Source organism: Podarcis erhardii, assembly GCF_964252035.2.
Source record: "Podarcis erhardii genome assembly, chromosome: 4".
Lineage (NCBI taxonomy): Eukaryota > Metazoa > Chordata > Lepidosauria > Squamata > Lacertidae > Podarcis > Podarcis erhardii.
Window position 1 is genome coordinate 24,879,836 of NC_138508.1, and position 24,245 is coordinate 24,904,080.

Sequence of the window (24,245 nt, forward strand, 5' to 3'; positions counted from 1 at the left end):
AACCTTGCGTATGGGTGAAAATGAAACAAAATATTAATATTTGTGTAAAGAATTGTTAAAGAAATCATTAACAAATCACATTGAATGTCTCAGAATTCTCTTTTTTTTATGTGGTACATAAATATGTTTAATGGACACTGCTAGAAAATCCCCAGTCCAGTTCTCAGCATCTTTGCTAATCCAGGAGAATAAGTACATTTGACTAAATTTCAATGTCAAACACTTTCTATTGAGGAAGCCTCATGATCAAGCAAATTAAAGTTGTATAGAAGATATTACTGTTATATACCACACATTATATTTTCTATGTTATAAAACTTTTGAATAAAGTTTTAAAAAAAAATCCCTGAAAGTGACATTTGGTACCCAAGTATTTTAGTAGGTAGAAATGGATAGCCCCTTCAGCTATCTGTTGTAAGATAAATCAAATCTTATCCTCAAAGCTTATATCATAATACAGTGGTGCCTCGCAAGACGAAATTAATCCGTTCCGTGAGGCTCACAGCTTAGCGGATTAGCGCTATTAGCGGTTTAGCGGCTTTTAGCGGATCAGCTGATAAGCGGCTTATCAGTGGATCAGCTGATAAGCGGCTTAGGGCTTAGGAAAGGGGGGGGGAACCCCGCAGGAACTCGCAAGACATTTTCATCTTGCGAAGCAAGCCCATAGGGAAATTCGTTTTGCGAAGCGCCTCCAAAACGGAAAACCCTTTCGTCTAGCGGGTTTTCCGTCTTGCGAGGCGTTCGTCTTGCGGGGCACCACTGTTAAGTCTGTTAGTCTTCAATAGATAATAGTGGTATAACCACAGAACCAGATTCTGAATTCGAAAATGCTAATGTTACTATATTGGAAAGAGGTATGAGTTCTGTTGGCTGTTTAGTAAATAGTGAAAGGTGTGACATTAACTCAAAGATTAGGCATGTAACATCTATCTAGTGGCCTGCAGCGACACATGGGTCTTTGCTGTTTGCAACAGATTTATAAAGCTACCCCTCTGGTTTTGTGTACGTTCACCTTGAGTCATGACCTCATTTTTCAAATATCGAAATCTGATGCTTAGATCTAGATTGAGTCTTAACTTATTAAGTGTCTTGATAAATTTACAGGCCCACATACATAATATGAGCTTAAAGTTGAATTGCCAATTACCACATGTTCAGCAGAGGAATCTTGCCCCATCTTCTTTTTTCTGACCTGCTTTAGAGGTTTAACATGAAAAAAGTCATAGCAAACCTTGGATTGGTACCCTCCACCACAAAAATGCATGTTACCTGGATATTGAAAGTTTCCACTTTAGATTTTGAAGAACCAATTTTCTTTTCCGTTCAAATTTGGTAAATAGTGGTTCATTCTAAAAGTGTCTAGTTCAAAACTAATTACAATTAGAATTGTTTTGATGTAATGGGAAACTGCTTTATGCAAAATGAAAAGTGCAAGCCTTTGGTTTCCTGCCATTGTGTGAATAGAGGGGATGGAAATCATCCTGGTTTGAGGCTTGCTAGAACTAGTGGTAAATCATGATTTCATATTATATCTGAACTAGGCCATTAGATTGCTTTCCATAAATCCTTTGATGTGTGATTTCTCATGTAACATGTTGGTCTCTGAATAGCTGTCATTTGTATAAAGAAGAATTTAAAAAACTTGTCAAAACTGTTGAAAGAATTTTGACATCTACATGTATTCATGAGATGAGTGCATGACTAGAACAAAAAAGGGATCTCTTACGTCAGTGGAACAGAGATACTGACCTCATACATAGAATCTGGAAATTTCTAGATCTAACTGAAAAATGGAGGGAGGGAGGATACACATACCAGCCAGGAAAATAAAACAATTGGAAGTATGCTGCTTTTGGAAAATACTTTCTGAATTAAACAACCAGAACATTGCATTATAGTGAAACTGCTTTTTTTCTTTTATAACAGTTTTTCTGGAAGGTCCACAAGCTGTCTGAAAACTGGCGCTGTCTGAACACCCATCTGAGTTATTGGGGCCTACCACAATGGCAACTGGCCTAGCCAATGTAGGAAACTCTTTCGGCTGTCCATCTAACTCTCTGGTTTCTAGATCTAAGTTCCAGAGTCCTTCCGTAGAAGACGATGATGATGTTGTATTTGTTGAACCTGTGCAACCTCCACAGATTTCTGCAGGGTTGATAACGGATCCTAGAAATGCAGCTTTTAGTTCACCCAATAATGAAGAGCATCACGGAAATGACCCCAAAGCAGTGGTTCCAACAAAAGACCTGAGTTCTCAAAAGGGAAGTATAACTGAAACTATTATTATTGATGATGAAGAAGATACTGAAGCAAATCAGGGGCAAGAGAGAAATGATTCCAGTTTCAGTGAAAGAAGATTTCCAGAGCCTAAAAACAGAGCCACTGAGATGGAATTTTCACCACCCAGTTTTTCAAGAAGTAAGGTAAATTCAGGAATAGGTAATAGTGGTATAACCACAGAACCAGACTCTGAAATTCAAATTGCTAATGTTACTACATTAGAAAGAGGTATGAGCTCTGTGAGTGTTGGCCGTTTAGAAAATACTGAAGGGCGTGACATGAACTTAATGATTACACATGTAACATCACTACAGAATACCAACTTGGGAGATGTATCTAACGGACTGCAGTCAAGTAATTTTGGTGTTAATATACAAACATACACCCCATCTTTAACTTCACAGACCAAGACTGGTGTAGGACCTTTCAATCCTGGTAGAATGAACGTAGCTGGAGATGTCTTTCAGAATGGAGAATCTGCGACTCATCATAACCCTGGTAGGTTGTACCTTTTTATGCAAATAAATATTTCTTCTACAAGTGGCACAACTAATAATACCAGTTACATTGTGGATTATTTTTTCCATTTTTGAGACCATGGTACAGGTTTACAAATCAGGCTTCATTTATCTAATCAAGGTTATTTAAATGGAGTTTTCCCCTGTAATTAGTATGTTTGCTGAGCAAGTGTGCATAATAGCCGGTTACTATAACAATTAAAGCCTATTCTCCTTGGACCATGTAGCCCACATACCTTCTGTGCTACAGAATTATATCTTAATTTGAGACCAAGGTGAGTAGCTGTTGAAGAGATAGGCCCATTGTTTGGTGCGGCTTGCTTATTAGTGAACATAGTGTACTTTCCGGAAGGGATTGTTAGTTACTGGATAGAATAATTATTCTCTATGATAAAAAAGGAAAATATTGTTTCAGTTACTGGAGAAAAATATATTTCACTTGTCAAGAATTTTATTTATTTATTTAAATTTGTATACCACCCTTCCTCCAAAGATCACAGGGTGGTTCAGAACATAAAAATACACAATGAGAACACAAAGTACATAATAAAAACAAGAACAAAAACAGACCAACAACCTCACTCCTTTTCAGAGCTGTAAAACAGTAATGTGATTACTGAAGAAGGAGCAGTCAAAGCATAAAAGTGGCATCTGTTCATAATACAAGATACTTTCAGATAAAACTAATATGGTACAGACATAATAAGGTTTAAAAGTGCCTCTCAAATCCTATAGCGATGTAGTTTCATGGTATCTCTCAGAAATTTTGCTACATTCTCCATAATGGCAGGCCTACAGCTGTTTAGTAGAAAGGAAACCCTGGAGAAGTCAGGGCAATTTAACCTTCCTTTCAGCATGGGGTTTATATATTTATTGCAGATTTTCTGTGTAAAATGGGCAGTAAAATAAAACATGTGCAATGGTTTTGACCTGTTTATACCACAAGGACCGTATCTTTCTGAATAAGGAATTTTCTAGAATCTTCCTTACAGTAGCAGATGGCATGATGTTAAATCTTGCAAGGAAAAAAGCTCTACATTGGTGGAGATTCTGGTTCTTGGTCTCTGGGGCACTCAACACTGAGTGGCCCTCAATCTAACCTGCATAATAGAATGGGAATATGAATGGAGCTAAGCTTCGGGCAGTGGGCACCAACCCCACATAAACAGAGAACAAGGTCATATGGAAAATAATTGAATAAGTAAGGGACTAAGATGCAACCCTGTTTCCTCTCCTTTGTTGGCAATAATTTTTTAGGATTCGCCTGCCTAGTTGGGAGCATTTCACTGGCAGCTCATGGAGGTGTATAATTTCCTAATAAGAAAAAGTAACCTTACACTAATGTTCATTCTGGTTAATTTATTCCAGAGTATAAATTGGGATTGAATCAAAGGCTCCTTTTAGGTCCAGGAAGATTGTATAGAGCTTTGACTTGGATGCCTTAGAATACTTGTCAACGGGACTCAGCTATATAGCTGCAAATAAAACATTTTATGTGTGCTTTATACAATGTGACACTAGATGATGATTGTGAGCCTTATGGAAAATTCAATGTATTTTTTAAAAACACTTTAACAAAAAGCATTTTCAGAGCGGTTTTTATGGGTCTAGATTCTATATGGGTGAGATAGGATGACACAGTGGTCCAGAGTAGTTTACCCTGGCAAAAGACCACCTGCTTTGGGCCTAGTATTGCAAGTTGAGACATCCAAAGTGTAAATTTACCCAATAGATGTTTAGCATATAACTTACCCACTATAGGGAAAAGACTTATTGATCTATAGTTAGATGGTATTATATGGTCTCCCTTTATATATTGGAACTGTTATTGCCCTTGTCCATGCCTGTGGCATGGATCCAGTGTTATTGACCCATGTGAACAGGTTAGCCAGCAAAGGGGTTCACCAGTCAGGTCTAATTTTAGTACTTTGGAGCCTATCACATCTGGACCAGATGCCCTTCCCTTTCTTTAGCAGGACTATTAGCATTTTTTTTTCATCAGGGGAGATTGGGAGCATAGAATGGTGACCTGCCACTCCATCTAGTCGTTCCTTGTGAAAGACACTTGCAAAGTAATGATACTAACTACTAAGCGAAGTGGATGGAGTGGGGAGGTCTTTGGTGTTGAGTTCCTCAGAGACCAAGAAACAGAATTTCCTAGAGCTATTTGAAATTATGAAGCAGATTTTCCCATTGCTTGTTAGTATATTCAGTTCGTTCTCTCTCTCTCTCTCTCTCTCTCTCTCTCTCTCTCTCTCTTTTAGTAAGATACCGCAGTAGATTTTTAGAACTAAAATATTCTGGAAGTAGGCAGCACCCTCAACCTTCCAGTATTGTCAAGAAATATTCTGGATATAAGATTTTAGAGCTCTACATTCCTTGTCAAGCCACTTGTTAGTAAGAGACTCCCTGGATTGTTTCCACACCTTAAATTGTGGTTTTGAAAAATCAGTTAGAGATATTCCTAGATTTTCATATGCTTTGATAGCTTCTTGGGGGTATTCTGGGTTAATTACAGAAACTGCACTCCAGTGTTGTCTTGGTTTTAAATAATGGATGGAATTTATGCAGTCCAAGGAATTCTTGGCAGAATGTCTTATGTTTTCATCAGGAGTTGGGCAGGAAAGGTGTGAGCACAGGACAGTTAAGTTCTATGACCAAGGTCAAAATAAGTGGTCACTTAACAGTGCAAACGCCCACCATGACTCAATCCCCCAATACTGGGGAAACTAGGAAATAGTCAATCACACAGTTAACCCCTTCTTGATATATAGGTGAACTTTCCGGAATTATCAAAACTCAATGAATAATTGAGCAAGACTTTACTGAATTGAATGCAAAAATTGGTGAGGCATATGCCTGCATTGTTCAAGATCTTGTCCTTAGAACAGTAGACAGTTAAAGGCAGGTAGAGAATTACCTTGGTCAAGTCCAAGCACTCTGAGAAGTGCAGAGTCATCATTGCCCACCCTCTCATTAAATTCACCTGCTAAGATTATTTCAGTAGAGGGAATTTGTTGTTGCAAACTGCTTAGATGGCTCTAGTGAAGAAATGGGGAGGGCCTCTCTGTGCAGGGAGATATATCTGCATAGATTTTGGCAAGTGTGCCTTGATTCTAATCAAACTTGAAGGCTTAGATCAGGCATAGGCAAACTTAGCACCCAAATGTTTTTGGGACTACAACTCCCATCATCCCTGACCATCGGTCCTGTTAGCTAGGGATGATTGGAGTTGTAGTCCCAAAAACATCTGGAGGGCCGAGTTTGCCTGTGCCTGGCTTAGATAGTAGAGCTACAGGCTTGAAGGGATGTCAAGTTTAAATCTAAACATAGAGCAGTAAGAGTGGCTAAACTGGCTGGAATCTACTTTTGGGTTTAGTTTGAAGGCTGGCAGTGAATAGGTTTTAAAGCCTTGAATTACTATTGGGGTTTGAGACCAGGTCTCCTGGAGCATAACTACATCAGAGTTCCTTAGATACTCTAGGAATTCACAGTCATTTGCCTTATTTCTCCAGCTTACAATGTTTCATGACAAGAACTTACTGTCTAAGGGTGGAGGAGACTTAAGGAGTCAGTCAACCTCGATAGGTTGTCATATGGAGTTATTATCGCCATGGCATATACAGCCATTTCCCAAGCCCCCATGCTTACCTCCTGATACTGAGGTCCTAGTCCCCTTGGGCCTCAGGGTGTTGTGAGGTGCACTTATGCACATCCACATTCACTTATCTGTAACATGTTCAAAGGAGCATCTTCTGTTACCATTGCTTAGCATCAAAGGAGTTTCTGGACTGATGGGGATCAAGATGTTTTTAAGTAAACAGGTTTTGACCGCTTCTAATCTGTCTGTAATCAGGTGCTGTTCAGAAGTTGTTTATTTCTTAAAGGGTTCTTAAATTGTTATCCATGGAGAACTCCCCTAAAGGCACTTTCATCCAAGATGTTCAGTTCTCGGACGGCAAATTATTAACCGCCTTTTAGATTTTTTAGTGGAGAGGGGCGAAGTTCTCACACAATGGGGTGTCTTCAAGTTAGTAAGATTGGGCAGTAGTGGAACTTTAGCTGCCGTTGAAGATACGAGCTAGAAATACCCAGGGATATAGGATAATGTCTCAATAATGAATAGTGTCACTGGTGGCTTTATTAATACTGGGTGCAGTAGAAACCCTGCAGCAATAAATACAATATGGGATCTTTTTTGCTTAGCTTCAAAATACATTCTCTCCTTCCCTCCCCATTTCCTTTATATGTTGAGTTGAACAGGTTTGAATTTTCAAGAGAGCTGCTATACACCCTGCTCAGGTTGAGAGTGTTAAGCTTAGCTACTTTAGTTATCCATGGATTAAGACAGTTTTTGCATCCCTGTAAAGTTGATAATTTTGTTCATTTATGAATGATAAATAGAGAGGGAGGCCTGGTTACTTTTAACAAGATCTGCTAATGGTTCAACCAGCAGACCTTTGTCCTTTTGCTCTGGCATCACAACCAACTTTTGTGGGGCTTGGTTTTGGGAGTTGTCTGGGTTCTGGTCACTGTTTCTTATACAGTGGTGCCTCACAAGATGAAAAGAATCCGTTCCGCGATTCTCTTCGTCTAGCGGTTTTTTCGTCTTGCGAAGCAAGCCCCTTAGTGGATTAGCGCTATTAGCTGCTTTTAGCGGACTAAGAGGCTATTAGCGGCTTAGGAAAAAAGAATAGATAGAAGTAACTTGGAACACATGAGAAGGGTCACAAGGGGTAGGGAGAACAAAATTTTGCTTCAAGAAGAAAAGAGTGAGGATCCATCTATTTATTTATTTAACAAATTATATATATCTAAGCAGTTTACAGAAAATAAAACATTAGTATTGTCACCAAAACATTAAATTTCAAAACCAAATAGTGGAAGATTACAAAAGAATTGTATATACTATGTGTCAAAAGAAAGATATAAAGATCCCACAAGATCCCTAAGTTACACATGTAGAACCAAACTTGCACAGTGGCATTGAGGTATAATTCTTCTGCTAACTTTTGAGCAGGCGAAAAGGGTTGCTTGCTAAAAACTCTGACCTCCAAATCTGCTCAGCCGCTTTTTTAGTTCTTGAGATTTTACCAATCAAGCTTTGTTTCTCTCTAAGAAAGATCTGAAACTAATGAAAACTTGAGTTTCTGAAGGTGCTTAATTTTTTCACCTGATACACAGTTTCAGACATAAAAGACAAATGCAGCTCTGATCAAAAGAGGTTGCCTGAATATGTTACCGACGCCACTGTAAGTGACTGGTGTTTCAGAATTTTATGAAGCTTGGCCATAAAGCTTCATGTATAAACTGCTTTACAATCATGTGAGATAGGTCTCTTATCACTCCAATATTGTAGACAATTAAATCTGAGTTTGCCTTGTTACCCAATTACATCAATTATCACTACAAGGTTTCTGTACATTAATTTTCTGTAGAAATTGACCGGAAACCTGCTTGTGGATTTTAGCATGTCACAATTCCATGTACAAATTTCTTGCAGTATGTATGTGCACTGAGGTACTTAATAGCACATTCTTCAGTCCATGGATGAACAGGAGCTTATATACAGTATGTGATTTACAGGTGTCAAATGCTATTCTATCTTACCCACTGAAATGGTGAATTATTTTAACTTTAGATGCTATTAGATTTAAACACTGAGGTTCATTCTTTCACAATTTCATAGTGCCTTTGAGCCAATATTAAACATTTTAACATGCTCCCTGACCGCCACCCCAACCTTTAAACATTTTGTGCCAAAGAGATTTCCCATTTTCCATATTAAGTATCATATACAGTCATTTCTACATAGGAGTAAATTAAATAAATTAAAATGAGATATTTTTCATTGTTTTATTTTATTATTTTATTTTATTTTACTGTTGGGAACTGTGGCTAATACTTAAAGATAACCAATTACAGTTTGGTTAATGAAGGACCCATTTCCCACATGCATTTCATTGTTTGGAAGAACTAGCCAGTCTTCTCTCAAGTAGCAGTTTTTGTAAAAGTAATCTTATGAAAATACAGGCAGGCAGGTTGTATATCCACAGCAGTGACTAGAGGATGAATGACTGCTGGGAGCAGCACAGAGAGAAGTGGTGCCATGGTGCACCTAGATGTACCAACAAAACTGGATGCCTACATCTGCCTCACCTGCAATAAAGCATGCCTCTCATATCCTTCTCTATAGCCATAGCGGGAGCTGTAACTCTCCAGTTCAACTTTACCCCCAAAGGCACACTCCTCCAATGTCTCCCGAGTCAGACTGATGCCAACAACCGCAATGAAAATACTGCAGATTCCTGGAGTTCTCGTTCCTTACCTCCTTTTTCTGTGGATGGTTTTCCTCTACTCTAATCATGGTTTATGTAATATCCAAGTTGGCAACTGTTATTAGTGCTTGCACTTGAAACCAGAATGGAAAACCCAAAGTTTTTTGTTTGGAGGACAAGCTCCCCTCCTCATTGTCAATTTTATCCATTTAAGTTCACTCTGGGGTTTTTAATTAGTTAATTACTATAATGTCTTCATACCACTCGGTGAGCAACTTTCCAGATTCCATTGTGGTAATAGACATTGCTGGAACAATGTTGGGTGGTTGACAGACTTTACAGTTATGTACTACAGCTTAAAAGCCATATTAGGACAACCTGCTTATAAAAGTGCAAATCTGCATCTGAACGCAATTACAGATAGCGGATTTTAAGTTTTTAATGTTTGATGTTTTATTATGTTTTATATATTCTGTAAGCTGCCCAGAGTGGTGGTGTTGTTGTTGTTGTTGTTGTAGTAGTAGTAGTAGTAGTAGTAGTAGTAGTAGTTGTTGTTGTTGTTGTTAATTTCTGAACTTCCGGGAAAACTGCCCACCATTATGTGGCCAAAATAGCCCCCCCCCTATAAAAAATGTAAACAACTTCATTAGGTGACAGTAATATGCAGTGTTGGGACACAGAGGCTTGGCCATGGTTAAGTTTCTCCCAAGGTTGGGTTTTTCAGTTGTTCTTATATCGTGACTTTGTAGACTAGTCAGCATTTAGAGGAGTGGTCACAAACCATGGTTAAGAAAGGATGCTGGGATTATTTGTACTGCCAAACAATGGTTGAAAACAAGGTGGGTTTTTCAAACCAAGATTTCTAAGCCAGTAGCAAAACGATTTGGTTTCAGAAATGGTTTCACAAATGGGTGCTGTACATATGCAGATCTTTGCTGAGAACTTTCTAGAGCTAGGTTTTTGGGTGAGCTTTCCCCCCTTCTCTCAGTGTGCATGTTCATGGGAGCATGGTCCCCAACTTCCTGCTCAATACCTTTTGGCAGCGGCATCATTATCAGAGATGATGTCCTTGCTCTTGGGCAAACATTGTCCTTGTTTTCTTATCTATTTCTTGAGTAGTATGTTACTTTTATGTTCTTGGTTTTGTTGTTTGCTGTTCGTTTCAGGGTGCTTCTAGAGCCATTCACTGATTAATGTGATGTGGGTCTAAAAAGGTTTTCATCCACACTGTAGAATATAGGTTTTGTTTCATGAAGGACAATTTCCATAGACAATCTACAGAGATTGTTTTCATGTCACAGGTTAATGATAGAGAAGATGAGTTAGGGTTTTATGATAATGTCCAAAGTCAAGTGCTGAAGTGTGTTATTAAAGAAATACTGATCTATTTGTATATGAGAAGTTTCAGTTCCTTAAGATAATGAAGTCCAGTTACTCCTAATATTTTCAGTTCTTCAAATACAGTATCATGACACAGCTGATCATTTACCAGTTAGTTATTTTATCATCTCCATTTCTAAATGGCAAATTATTGAAATTTCTATAGCACTGTATAAAATATTATGATTGTACACAAAGTTCAAACACAAAATACCATAAAAATTAGATCATATGTTTTGTGTGGAAATTGTTCGATTTGGTTGTGTATGTTTTGATGTTTATGACCATGTCCCTCTAACTTCATTTGCTTAGGTAACTTGCCTTGCTCAATGAAGAAGTGTTACTAACTTGGATAGTTTTTTAAATGATTGATTTGAGTTTCTCAAAAAATGTGTGGGTTCAGTTGAGGAGTTATATAAAACTTGACCAAATAATGTTTCAGCCACTTATAGCATATTCAATTTCCAGTAAGTATTTGGGAGGTTGTGAGATGTCTAATGACAAAAACTGTTAACTCCGTGTTCAAAACTAGTTCCTTTTTAGAAAGTTGCTAGCCCTTGTCCTGATAGCTGAAATTCAAATTCAAAGCTTTTTGATTCCTCCTTGAAAGTGAGGTATACAGCAAATTTGCTTTAAATCTGGAGTGGGGAACCTGAGGCCTGGGTGCTGAATGTGGCCCTCCAGGCCTTTCCATCTGGCCCTTGAAACACTCCTCAAGCTATAACCCTCACTGACCCTGCTTTGTAACCCAAGTGCATGTGCCTGGCTAGAATATGCTCTTGAACTCTGATAATGGTTTTCTGATGGAGGATAGAGAGGTGTGTGAGTGTGTGTAGAAACCAGCGTACTGTACATTTCTTGATCTATTCATTGTGGCCCTGCCTTGTTCCTCAGAAGTGAATGCTGAAAAGGGTTTTCCCCAACTCTGATATCGTCTTCCCCAGCCCCTCTGTTCCATCTTCAAAGTCCTACAGAGTAGGAAAATGTCTTCACGTTCACCGAATTCTCCTGAGCATTGTGTTGGAATTTTGAAGACAAGGGCATTCTATTGCTATTTCCATGGCTAGCAGGTGGTGATCTGTAAATATTTATTATGCAGTATGGGTATCGTTGTGTCCCAACATCTTTTTATGTTACTGACACTTCTTATTTAGCCTTTTGGAAAAACTGAGTGGGTCTCCTTTTACCTACACTGGGAATAGAATATTCTCCTTCACTGTCAAATTGCTTGTCATATTGAGAGGTAATTTTTAAATTTTAACTTTATATATTTTGTCTCTTTAAGATTCCTGGATATCTCAGTCAGCTTCATTTCCAAGGAATCAGAAACAACCAGGTGTGGATTCTCTGTCACCAGTGGCATCGCTCCCAAAACAAGTCTTCCAGCCTCCTACACAACAGCAGCCTTCTAAGCAGGTTAAAGTCACATGTGCTAACTGCAAGAAACCTTTGCAGAAGGGCCAGACTGCATATCAGCGGAAAGGATCAGTTCACCTTTTTTGTTCCACTACCTGCCTTTCATCATTCTCGCATAAACCAGCTCCAAAGAAACTCTGTGTTATGTGCAAAAAGTAAGGGTTAGATCTTACTGCTTGATCCTTGTCAGTGTGATCAGTATTCCTGTTCAATGTTCCAAGAACTCAGTAAAATATTTTATTTTTATTCATTCATTTATTTCATAAAATAAATACACTGTTTGTTAGTTGGTTTTTTTAATATATAAAAAAACCGTCCTCGAAGCAGTTTATCCAGGACATGAATGAGCTACCTTCTTTCAGCTTATTCTTGTTCCTACTTGTCATAAAAACTGATAGGCATTGAGTTGGTTCAGATGTAATGACCAAATCATTAGCCCGTTTTGAAGGGTCTTCTTGATAAAGCAAACTATAGAAGCACAAACCATAATTTGCTCATAGTGGGAGATGGGAAATTGTTGGCTTGAGTGCCCATTCACATTGAGCTAACCATGGATTGGTCATTATTTAGCTAATAAAATTTATATAACGCTTAATCAGCAAAAACCTCTAAGCAATTAACATGAAACAATATAAAATAACTAAAATGAAGGTGGTTTGTATAAAAAGTTTTCTCCTTATCACACACATGTTTAGTCCTTTGTCTGTATAACATAATCCTACGCCAATACGGGACTTGGAAAGAGGAACAAACCTAGTTAAATTTCGTACTACTTAGCATCTTAGTTTTGTTCACTGTTTCCTCTTCTGGAATCCATGAAGAATGCTGTTTGGCACTAATGATGTGGGTGTATAAACAGTTCTGAAAAAGCAAATTATAAAATTAAGCTGAGACTTGTGGGAAGCATGGGTGGAGCATTTTGGCCTAATTTGTACACATTTGTTGAGTTCTAGCAGTGAGGTCTGTGGGTGGTGCCAAGTCCTGCTTTGCTTTGTTAATGAAACATGATTAAATCCAGTGTGTTAATATTCTTGAAGCCCTTTTAAGTTACCCATCTAAACAACATTAACTGCTGCATTGAGACATGTTGCACAGTTAGATAAATTGATTTTGACATCAACTTGTAATTTAAAAATGTATAACTTTGCTTTTAAAGCTGTCAGGTTTACTGAGAGAGAAGAATTGTAACTATCTGTTGATCCATTGGCTGTCTGCAGCTAGGTAGCTGTCTTCCTGTTTTATTAGAGTAAAATCACTTCAGGTTAATAGGGCTTAGCTTATGCATACTTCAGTACAAGAGACCTAAGGTTTGTGAGTATCTTATGAGCAATGAGCAGCTATAGCACAAAAGAATTAAATGTGCTCCCATTCCCTTTTGTTAAACAACAACAAACGTTTGCTTTATGGTGTTTCTGTTTATAATTGATATTTTTGCTTCTCATTGTATTCCACGTGTCTCCAAATAATACTTTTACAAATAAACTTTTCCATTTTCTTCATTGCATTTTCACCACCGTTGAGCACTGATGTAGATATAAGACTAATTCCTTTTAAATTGTGGTTTGTGAAATGGGAGACTCCACCCCCAGCCCCCCAAAGCAATTTATCCCTCTTTTCTGCCACAAGTCATGGCTTTACATTACAGCTTCATCTATGGCAAAATAATTCCATAAACAGATTGAACTACGTTTTCACACTCTAATTTACAAAGAAACGGGATTTGTTCTCCATAGTTTGCATTACGTGTCCATGATATATGAAAATATGTTTTCACTGCAAGATGAGAAGGGGTGTACATATCTCCTGATACTCAAGGAGAAAAGACTAGCTTTTGATATGCTAACCATTATTTGCACTGCTCCTTAGTCTACAGCAGGGATAGCCAATGTGGTACCCTCCAGCAGTTTTGTACATGAACTGTCTGCTCCAGCCAGCATGGTCCGTGATCAGGGTGATGGAAGTTGTTGTCAAAAACATCTGGAGGGCACCAGGTTGGGGAATACTTGTTTAACAAGCAGGAACGAGCTGAAGTAAGCCTTGGGCTTGCATGCTCCTCCCTATTCTCCCTCTCAGCCTAGAAGAACAACTTAAGGATTCCACTTTTAATTGCAATCTGTCAGGTCAGCCATAAAAAACTGGTTAACACAAACTGTGGCTGGCTTTTTAAAAACTAACTTCAAACCACATTTTCTGAAGCTGGCTTTTTAAAATTAAGCATAGTTAATGCTAACCACAAGCAGGGATTTGGATGACACCAAAGTTATGTTTAATTGAAGAAGTGAAAGCATTGTCTTTGGTTGTACAGCTTGTTCCTTCTTGTGTGTTTCACATTAAACCATTTTTATCATGATGTTCAAATGCAGCCAATGGGATGCCCCCCTCCCATTTTGGGTGGTGGGAGGGAGGGGGCTCTTGATAATATCAAATTGTTCCCAGTGTGGTGTAGTTGTTAAGAGTGGTAGACTCGTAATCTGGGGAACCGGGTTTGTGTCTCCGCTCCTCCACATGCAGCTGCTGGGTGACCTTGGGCCAGTCACACTTCTTTGAAGTCTCTCAGCCCCACTCACCTCACAGAGTGTTTGTTGTGGGGGAGGAAGGGAAAGGAGAATGTTAGCCGCTTTGAGACTCCTTCAGGTAGTGATAAAGCAGGATATCAAATCCAAACTCTTCTTCTTCCCAGTTTTTTGTTCAGACTTTTAAATCTTGTACTATCTGTGACTATTGTACTTTATGGTGGCTCCTAATATTTAGAGGACGTTCCCTTTTTATCTTTCAGAGACATAACAACAATGAAAGGTACCATTGTTGCTCAGGTTGATTCAAGTGAGTCCTTCCAGGAGTTTTGCAGTACGTCATGCTTGTCCTTCTATGAAGACAAACAGAATCCCTCAAAAGGAATCTTAAATAAGTCTAGATGCACTATTTGTGGAAAACTAACAGAGGTTTGTTTGTTTCTCCCATCCCTCATTTATACACTAATATAATATTATTTGAGTTTCTCAGGAAATTACTTAGGTAATATTTCTCACCAGTATTTCTTATGTGGGCAGAATTTTCACTTGAGCCACTTGTCATGCTCTTCAGTCTTCTGGAAGCATACAAGTTCTCATATGATAGCTAGGAAATGAAAATTATTTACCTAGCTTTTCCAGGTTGGTTGGTTTGCATTTATGCATCCTTCACAGACTTTGAATTTTCTTAGATTAAGTATTTGATTCTTTTTAGTTACGACTTGTGGTAGTCTCTATCCTTGTCGTTATCATTTGTCATTTTCCTTCTTTGCAAAGATAGAAATAATGCATGTACTGTAATGCGTGGTTCAACTTTGTCAGGGTCTGAGGCAAGGAGGAAATTTGGTGCATTTTGCTCTTTGTGCTTTTAATATACACGTAAAACTCATTTTTCCTCACATTTGTCCATAGTGCAGCTTATTCTGTGAACATTAGTTCTATGGAAAATGGGGTATTTTTCTTAGAAGAGGGTATTAATTTCCAGTCTTTGAAAATTAACTTTTTGAGAGTTACTAAATTTCTGTGGTGATGGAATACATTGTAAAACGGAATATATTTTGCCTTACATGTGAAAGTTTACTAAACACATTTTATTTCGTTCTGGTTTTTTAATACTCAGTCATGTACAGAATACTTACCAATATTTTACCAGTCATATATTTTACAGTCAAATTGTATTTCATGTAGTATCCTCTGTTCCTGTTTTGTTTTTGTTTTTTAAGTTTCAAAAGTACCAAATCCAGCTTGCATTTCTGAAATTGCATTTTCCACATTTTTCAAACAGTTTAATCCAAATTTATGTTGAAAAGCTGTTATCTGGCTAATTATAACTCATTACAGTAAAATTGTTTCCCCCCCTTTTAGATCCGTCATGAGGTTAGCTTTAAAAATATGACACATAAGCTGTGTAGTGACCACTGCTTCAATCGATACCGAATGGCAAATGGCTTAATAATGAATTGTTGTGAGCATTGTGGGGAATACCTGCCAAGTAAAGGAGCAGCAAACAATATCCTTATGGTTGATGGAGAGCCGAAAAGATTCTGTTGCCAAAACTGCGTTAGTGAATATAAACAGGTAACTCTTTATCTTCCATTGTCATTTAGTGATAGCTTATTTAAAATTGTTTAACCAGTTTATTTTGAAACCATACTTGGTATTACAAGTAGTGTACATTTGTTCATCTCGAAGCATATTCCTTATTTTAAAAGTGAAACTGAGGACACGAAACTCCCATATTGGTTGAAGTAGCACCTCCACAATCAACCTTGGCCCTTTTTTCATTCATTTGGATGCCTAGGATATGGCAAACATATTTCCACAATAAAGCTGTATTTCATGTGTTGATCTTAACATACAGGTTTTGGCCCTGTATGTTAGATTTCCACTTGTTTTTAAAAAATTAAGAAAAGATCAGCCAACAAAATATGCCTTCTTCCATATGTTTCTCATTAAGGATCCTTAAAGCACTTGCTGTAACTAGCTGTAGCTACCTGGTTCTTCAGAAGGAGTGGGGTTTGTTTTTTGTCCCATCCCTCCAATTACCGCATATGTGACTGTGATAGCAGACTCTTTGAAGCAACACGACAACTGACAATTTTGTCCAAAGAGCATCAGGAGTAGTGCATATGGGATTTTTCATTCCTTTCTCACAATAACTCCGAATGCCTCCACACTATTTCTCCCAAACCTCTCCCACTGTAGTCGCCAGTCCTGAAGCACAGGTCTTTCTTGAATGCCCTTTGACCTTCCGGGGGGCTTGAGAGGGGCGGGGTGTTCTCCTTGTGCAACTATTCTTGTGCATGTTCTACACTGGATCCAGGCCAATGTATTGTTTCATCAAGGTGCTTTTTAGGTTGCTTCTAAACTGTGGAAGAATTTTCTATTCCTTTCTTGGAACAAGTTAACTATTAGTCTCTTAAAGTGGAGAGGCTTTATACTGAATAAAAAATACTCTATATTCTATCTCATTTTGTATTAGCCTGTCCTGTTCTTAATGTTAAGATGCTACTTATATATATATTTTATAAAATGTAAACAGCACTTCTAGAAACATAACATGGGCCTTGTTGTTTTATTATGCAGCAAAACAAAAGGGTCAAAATAGGTTATTCAAGATACTAAAAATGATAGGCACACACTGAAGCCACGGAGAAACTTGGAGAAGCCTTGAATAAGATTTCATGAAGGAACCCAAAAGATACAAGAATAACATGGGAGTTTCCCACACAATCAATAATGCATTGCTGAAATTCCAAGTGAACATGGAATTGTGATCAAATAACAACTCTGTATCTTATCAGTTTATTGTGACATGTACATTTTTTCACCTGTATAGATATTTCATGCTATTTTTGACATATCATCCCATATGTTTTTTTCCCCAAGAGGGTGAGGTGGTGTGATATATGTAGAGGAAATTACAAAATATTATTTGAATCATTGAAGTTTTTATTTTTGGGACCTATATTTTAGAATTTATTTGGAGATGGATGAACGCTTTAGCATATCAACTTAACTTTATGTAGAAGGCTGTGGGGGCAAATATTTAGCTGCATATAAAACTTGGAACCTGATAAATCTCTCTCCTGTTATGTGCTTGGCCATTAATCTGCAATTAAAGGCCCTTGAATGAGTCTAGTGGTTTCATTCCTCCTTGGGGCCAGTCATAAGCTGTTTGTTGTCCAAGAGTGAGTAGCTTGCATGGGAAGATGATTCTCTGGCTATGGGAGATATTTATAGTCTTCCCATTGCAGGTAAAATGCCTTGGCATTTTGTAGTATGCCTGGCTCCATATGCAGTAGTGCAAGGCCCAGGTGGGGGAGAGTGTATTAGTGGTGTATTGGGGACCCTTCCCATGTGTAGGAAAGGGATGGATCATTCTGTTGGATTGTAAATGGTTTGTTATGGAGAAAGCTAAGTTACTTCTATACTTTAAAAAATAACCAAGAGATTGGTGCTTTGGCTTTAAATTCATAGTTTAGAATGGTTGATAAATTGGTGGCTTTTGGGGTCTGTGTAAGCATAACTTACATATTATTTGGGATTTCACTATAGAAGGATAGAACCATAGTAGTGGACCCTCTGTCTAGCATTTTGTGAACTAGCTTTATTCTGATTTTAAATTACTATAAAGGAATGTAAACTGATTGCATCTTAAGTATTTTTTGACTTAAAAATCAACACAGCTATACCTTATATTAGCAAAAAACTATGGGCACTATAAGTGAGTATTGTTAAATATGTTTAAATATTTTAACATTTAATATTAAAACACAATCGTTTGGAAACATTTGTTTTGAAATTTTTGGTCTGGGCCTAAAGCTTAGCCTAAACGCAATAGGCTATGCAAAACTGCCTTTGCTTTTTGCTACTAAAAAAGTTGTATTAACAAATATTTGGTTTTTATGTAGTAGGAAAACTGATAGACATAATATTTGTACCTACTTAACATTTTGTTTAAATAAATAATTTTTTCCACAAATAACTTTTTTGAAGTAGTTGTTTCAGTTCCCACTCGTTCTGCTCTCTCTCAACATTTTCCTGTGCAATTTTATTATGGTAGTCTTTAGTAACACAGAATTCATGGATAAATAGCTTGAAAGTGCTTACAACTTGACTTTAGAGACCATTATTTTAGTTTGGTTGTTCTTTGAGGACTGACATATTTTCCCACATCATGGGTGCCATGTGAGAAAAGTACTTGGAATATGAAGGCATACTTCCTTCCAAGTGTTCACATGGTTGTACTGGAATGCATGAGGAGAAGGAACGGGTTGCTATGTGGCAGTAGATTTGCATTGGTTACATATCATTTCAAGCTGTCCTGGAACATCTGCAAGCCTAGGAATGCCAATTTGCTGCTTAGCAAAACTTTTCCTTTCACCTTGTGCTTTCAGTATAACCACATCAAAGTGCAGAAGCGAGCAGAATCTTAACATGCTTCTGCCACTATATTTGCTTTAGGAAAGTCCTCCAATACTTTGCTTTATATTCTGTATGGTCTCAGGGACCATCTGAAAATGCATTAGTCCACAGACAAGGGCTTATTTACTTACTGCTCTTCCTCTCTCTCGAGCCCAGAGTGATGCCAGCTTACATGGAGTCAGAACTTTAGCTCTTAGTACAGTGTTTTCTGACTGTCTAGATGGGTAGGCAAACTAAGGCCGGGGGCCGGATCTGGCCCAATCACCTTTTAAATCCGACCCATAGACGGTGCAGGAATCAGCGTATTTTTACATGAGTAGAATGTGTTCTTTTATTTAAAATGCATCTCTGGGTTATTTGTGGGGCAGAGGAATTCTTTCATTATTTTTTCAAAATATAGTCCAGCCCCCCACAGGGTCTGAGGGACAGTGGACCGGCCCCCTGCTGAAAAAGTTTGCTGACCCCTGGTCTAGAACTCTCTGTGGTCTGTCAGAGGCCTTTCACTACCACGCTGCCCAAGATCTCGGAACGTTAAGTCTTGGATGAGACCCTTTATTATAAAAATAAAAATCTGAAGAAACAAATGAAGGTTAAATGTGGAAGACAACACAGTGTTTAAGAAGATGTGAAATGAAGCAAATAAATAAATAAATGAAAGAAGCTCAATTATGATAACATGAGTTCAACTGGCCATCCATTTGTATCATTGATGTCCAGCTATTGTAGGCCTGAAACCACTGCTGCAACATAACAGAAACCTAGGGCTGCATTGGTCTTGCACTATGCGGGGGGGGGGGGGGTTTCTGTGCAACTTTACTGGAGAACTTTGCCAGGTACATTTTGTCTTTTCCCCATATTTGTCCCTGAGAAGAAGCCATGCAGTTGTTAAAGGTCCAGGAGTCTGTTCAGAATCCAGCAGGCCTAGAGGAAAGTAATATCAATTTTATCTCCAAAACTCAAACACACAACACATGCAGACTGCTTCCTTAGCCATTGAATCTAAAAGGAGCAGAAAACATGGGGGGGGGGCGGTTTGGAGAAAAAGGAAATACAGAGAGTGTCTAAAAATTACAGGTTATTAGGTGATTGGTTGGAGAGGCAGTTCCTCCAAGAAGTCCAGGACCTGCATGTGCTGCAGAAGTGATGCTATAAAGATGATTTAACATGCCTTGCTGAATGCATTTCCGTAACACAAGGAACATGTTGCCATTTTATGTCAATCGCTGTGAGGGTTTTGCTGAGTTTGTCCATAGATACTATCGCAATACAGCTGAGCATTCACTCTTTACACTTCAGCTGCTAACCAGTCACTCTTGATGGACATTACGGCTGTGTGTTAATACATGCGTCAGTAAAGGTGTCTGCACTAGATAAGTGAGTGAAGCAGTTTACAGATTTTATTCTGGTATGTGTTTCCAGAATCCAGTCGCATGATCTTTTTGTGTATTTGGAATGACACACACTGCAGTGCACATGGGTTTTCTAATACAAATATTTTTAATACTGTATCTGGCAAAGTAATTCATGAAACTGCACTTAGACCACAAACAGAATATGGCAGTTTAGGCTGCTGTCTGTAATTGACTCGTTTTGTTTGCATTGCTTTATGGTAGCTAAACCTCAATGATTTCTATCTCTTTTTCTTCAGTGGTTGATAATTCAGGGCATGTCCTTTTAGTTTTTGCTCCTTACTTTCTTTGCTGCTACTTTAACTGTTAGCGCTTATCTGTCACGCTTTTCAGAGGAGGTAGTTGTATAGAATCAAACAAGTAAACTTTGTTGCCAAAAGGTAGGCTTTTCATTTTGAGCAAAGGAACATGCAGCAACAGTGAAAAGTGGTAAAAGAAGGAATGCTCTAATGAACATGTCATGTGTCTGCTTGAACGAGTAAATAATATTAATCTTCAAGGCACACAAAACAGCAATGTAACAGAGATGAAAGAGCCTAATTCCTTAATTTACTTGAAATTCAAATACATAGAGTACGTATCTTCTGTAGTCAGATGCTTCTAAAGATGTCAGAATGAGTCTTACAGGAGAGTGGTAACTTTACTTTATTTGCTGTTTAGATCTGTGAACCCTAAAAGTAACACCTGAATTCTTAATTCGTATTCTGCTTGTAGGCTTTTTTTCTACCTTAAGGCATCCCCTTACTTACAAAACTGCTTGTACCTTTGTTTTTCTTTTGTTCCTTTAGTAAGCAACTTTCTCCCTTCCTTTAATCTCACCACGGCTAACTCTTTCTGCTTCCAAAAGCTCTTCTGTGTATAAAACACATTGCTGTATCTAACTTAACTTTCATATGCTTTTTTGCTGTATTTATAAGATTTCTTATCCACCCTTTACCGCAAGATTGCAGTGCGGGTTACAAAAATACAGTTATAAAAACAAGTAAAATTGTTCAAACAAAAAAAAGGGGAACATAGATTCAACAAGAGAAGGTGGGTCCCACAAAACAAAATAAGTTAACTGTGAAAAGGCCATGGAAAAGTGTCTTACTTTCACACAAAGTTCTCTGGTACTTTTTACTACATGGTTCCTATATTAACATCTAAGTCACTGGGAGAGATCATCTGGGGGTGTGAGCTGATTGGTGATTGGGTGTCACCAGTATTTTGATGATTCCTAGTTTTACATCTCCTTTTCATCTAATCCAGCTGAGGTAGTGGGAATTGTGAGCGGTGCTTGGGTTTGTAGTGGCTGAGGGCCAGTAAACTGAAACTTGGTACAGGGAAGACATGAATATTGTTGGGGGGTGGTTTGTCTGCCCAGCTAGGTGGTGCTCAATCTGGTTTGGATGAGGTTTCACTCCCCTCTATATCACAGATAGCTAAGAACCCTCAACTAGCCTTTCAGAAGTGTGCTTAAATGTAAGGTGGTTTACACCAGAAAGGGGCATGCCATACCATTTTGTGGGGGAGGGAATTTCATGATTCTGAAGCCACCACACTAAATACTGTGTTTCTTATAGATGTCAACCTAATGTCAGCAACCACTGGTATAAGGGTCTGTGCTTCCTTAGCCAGTCTTCATTATGGGTGATGATGGGTCGTTCAAAAGGGAAAGGTTGCCCATGAGAGTCATACTATTCTGGATACTAAAGGTCACCAGCACCTTAAATTAGTGTCAGAAACATTATGGTAACCAATGAAGTTGTTTCAGAATAAATGTTATAATCATAGTGGCGCAAATCCATCAATGTACGGACCTATTGAAGTTTCTGGATGGTCTTTGCAGTTCGCCTACCAACCCAGACTGTTAAAAAGCATTTTGGACCACTGGCACATCCCAGGTATCCTGGAACTGAGGGGGACTCAGATGCATTCCAAACTGCAGACATGAGTGATATGACTCCCCCTTCCAGAACAGGCAGTTTCCCAGATTGCTGCTTGTTCAAATTTCCAACCATCATTTCTGCTAGATGGAACTTCAGTTTATTCACCCACATCTGATCCCATTACAAATTGAAGATACTCTTTTAGAGGAGGCCTTCCACATTTCAGATAAAAGGAGGGGACCTGGGTGACTTGTAGCCATTTCATGAAGATAAAAGGTCTAGGGGAAACAACTGAACTGAGGATGCACATTGGTTATTTTCTATGAGGAGAGATTCTGTTGTGCCGGCACTGTATTTTACAGTGGAGTCCATTGGACAGAGCAAGGGAGAAACAGACTTGACCGCAACAGTTGCAGTAGCTGATCAATAAGTTTCTCCTTCCCCTCTGCATGACCTACTTCCACCCCACCCCTATTTGGGTCATCAAAAACATCACCCTCATTCCCTTGGAGTGATGGATCCTGAAACTGATGCTTCACAGCTCCTGTTGGTTTTCCCCAAGGGGTCAGTATAAAAACTGCTTTGCCACATTCTTGCTGTTAAGCACTAGCATTCTGATTCAATCTACAGTTTTGGTTGTAGCAAAATGTTCTCTAGTGGCTAACAAGTCTAAACTCCCTATACAAGCATTTACTATCCCATGGCCCACCAGAAGTTGCTGAGTTGCAACTCCCATCATTCCTGGCCACTGGTTGATGAGGGTTATAGTTTAGCAATATCTGGAGGGCTACGGTTCAGTCACCCATGCCTTATGCCACTGTCTCATTTACATCTTTCAGACAGTTTGGCTTTCCTAGCTGGCCCTGCATGTGTAGTATCTCAGAGAAGACTGCTGGAGGCCATGACTTTCAATCTCCTGCCTTGCAACTTATGTTTGACTTCTAGGACCATATGACTACTTCCCCTGTGTCAGTGGTGCCAATGTGGATCATTGGTTCCCACCCAGTATACTTTGCCAGACTGTGTGATACCTGCAACCTTCATACCAGGCAGACAAGTCACTGTATCCACCAGAAATCTAGGTATCTTGGTCTCTAATGATTGAATTACCTACAAGGAGCCTGTCCCCATAGGGATATTCTCACTGTGACAGGATATATGTTAGCCCCTCAGTAATAAGTCACTTCTAATGGAACATTTCCTCTTAGAGTGCTGTCCTCATGCCCCAAGATTCACTAGGACTGCAGAGGAGCTTTTGCCTTGAGAATGAAAAGCTGCTCTGTCCTTGAAGGCCTCGTCCACCAACCTCTCTGCTTCCCTTTGCTTCTCCAGATCCCAAGAGATCTTGCTCCTTCTTTTTAGTGAAAGACTTGATTTTCAGCTAGAGGATGTACTGTTTAAGGAATGGTTATGGAAACACCCTTTGCACGTTTCAAAGCTGTGTTTCTGTACAAAACACAGTTAAATTCCTATCTTACTTAATACAAAGAAAGCATTTGTCTAGAAAGCAGACGTTTTCCTCCAGGCTATTTAGGCAGCTTCTGTAAATCAACTTTCAGATAGCAAGGCTGCCAGCAGATGGCCTTTTGAGACTGTCAGAACATCCTCAGTACAGATATGAAATCATGGCTGTTCTAGCTAGATTCCCCATTAATCACCAGCAGTACTACAGCGACTGACTAATCTTAAAGGAAGACTTCCTCTTTCATGGGTTGTCTTAAGCAAGCGCAAACTCAGATTAAATGAGTCTGAAACTTTGCTGCGTTTTGTAGAAGAAAGACTAGAACATGTTGATTGGTATTTAAAGAAGACTCAAATAAGATCAAATTTCCCACTGATCAAGTTAAGGTTTAGGTTTGATTGTTCCCTCTCATTTCTCTTGGTGGGAAAAACTTCTTGGGTGGTTTCAGAGTGAAAAGCAGGTTTTAGAGGCTCCTGTTGCAGAGGCAGAAATTACTCACATGGTACTGTGAGTTGCTCCCATAATACTAGATTCCATGGGGCAGGGTACCCAGCATGGTGACTTCAAGTTGTAGCTGGGCTGTAACTCCCACCAGTCTGAAAGCCAGTGTGGTGTAGTGGTTAAGAGCGGTAGTCTCGTAATCTGGGGAACCGGGTTCGTGTCTCCGCTCCTCCACATGCAGCTGCTGGGTGACCT

The 24,245-nt window shown here is 38.8% G+C and overlaps 1 protein-coding gene across 7 annotated transcripts in view; it reads left to right on the forward strand.

Moving 5' to 3' along the window:
* The window catches only part of ZMYM2 (zinc finger MYM-type containing 2), a 65,202-nt gene that overhangs the window by 11,653 nt on the left and 29,304 nt on the right, over positions 1-24,245 (forward strand). For 6 of the 7 annotated variants that reach the window (XM_081860093.1, XM_081860095.1, XM_081860091.1 and 3 more), the window contains exons 3-6: positions 1,927-2,778; positions 11,742-12,027; positions 14,649-14,814; positions 15,748-15,960. In XM_081860093.1, the coding sequence (XP_081716219.1) occupies positions 2,004-2,778; positions 11,742-12,027; positions 14,649-14,814; positions 15,748-15,960 (1,440 nt within the window). In that variant the 5' untranslated portion in view covers positions 1,927-2,003. The remainder of the gene's footprint in view (positions 1-1,926; positions 2,779-11,741; positions 12,028-14,648; positions 14,815-15,747; positions 15,961-24,245) is intronic. The other variant, XM_081860096.1, reaches the window with a different exon arrangement.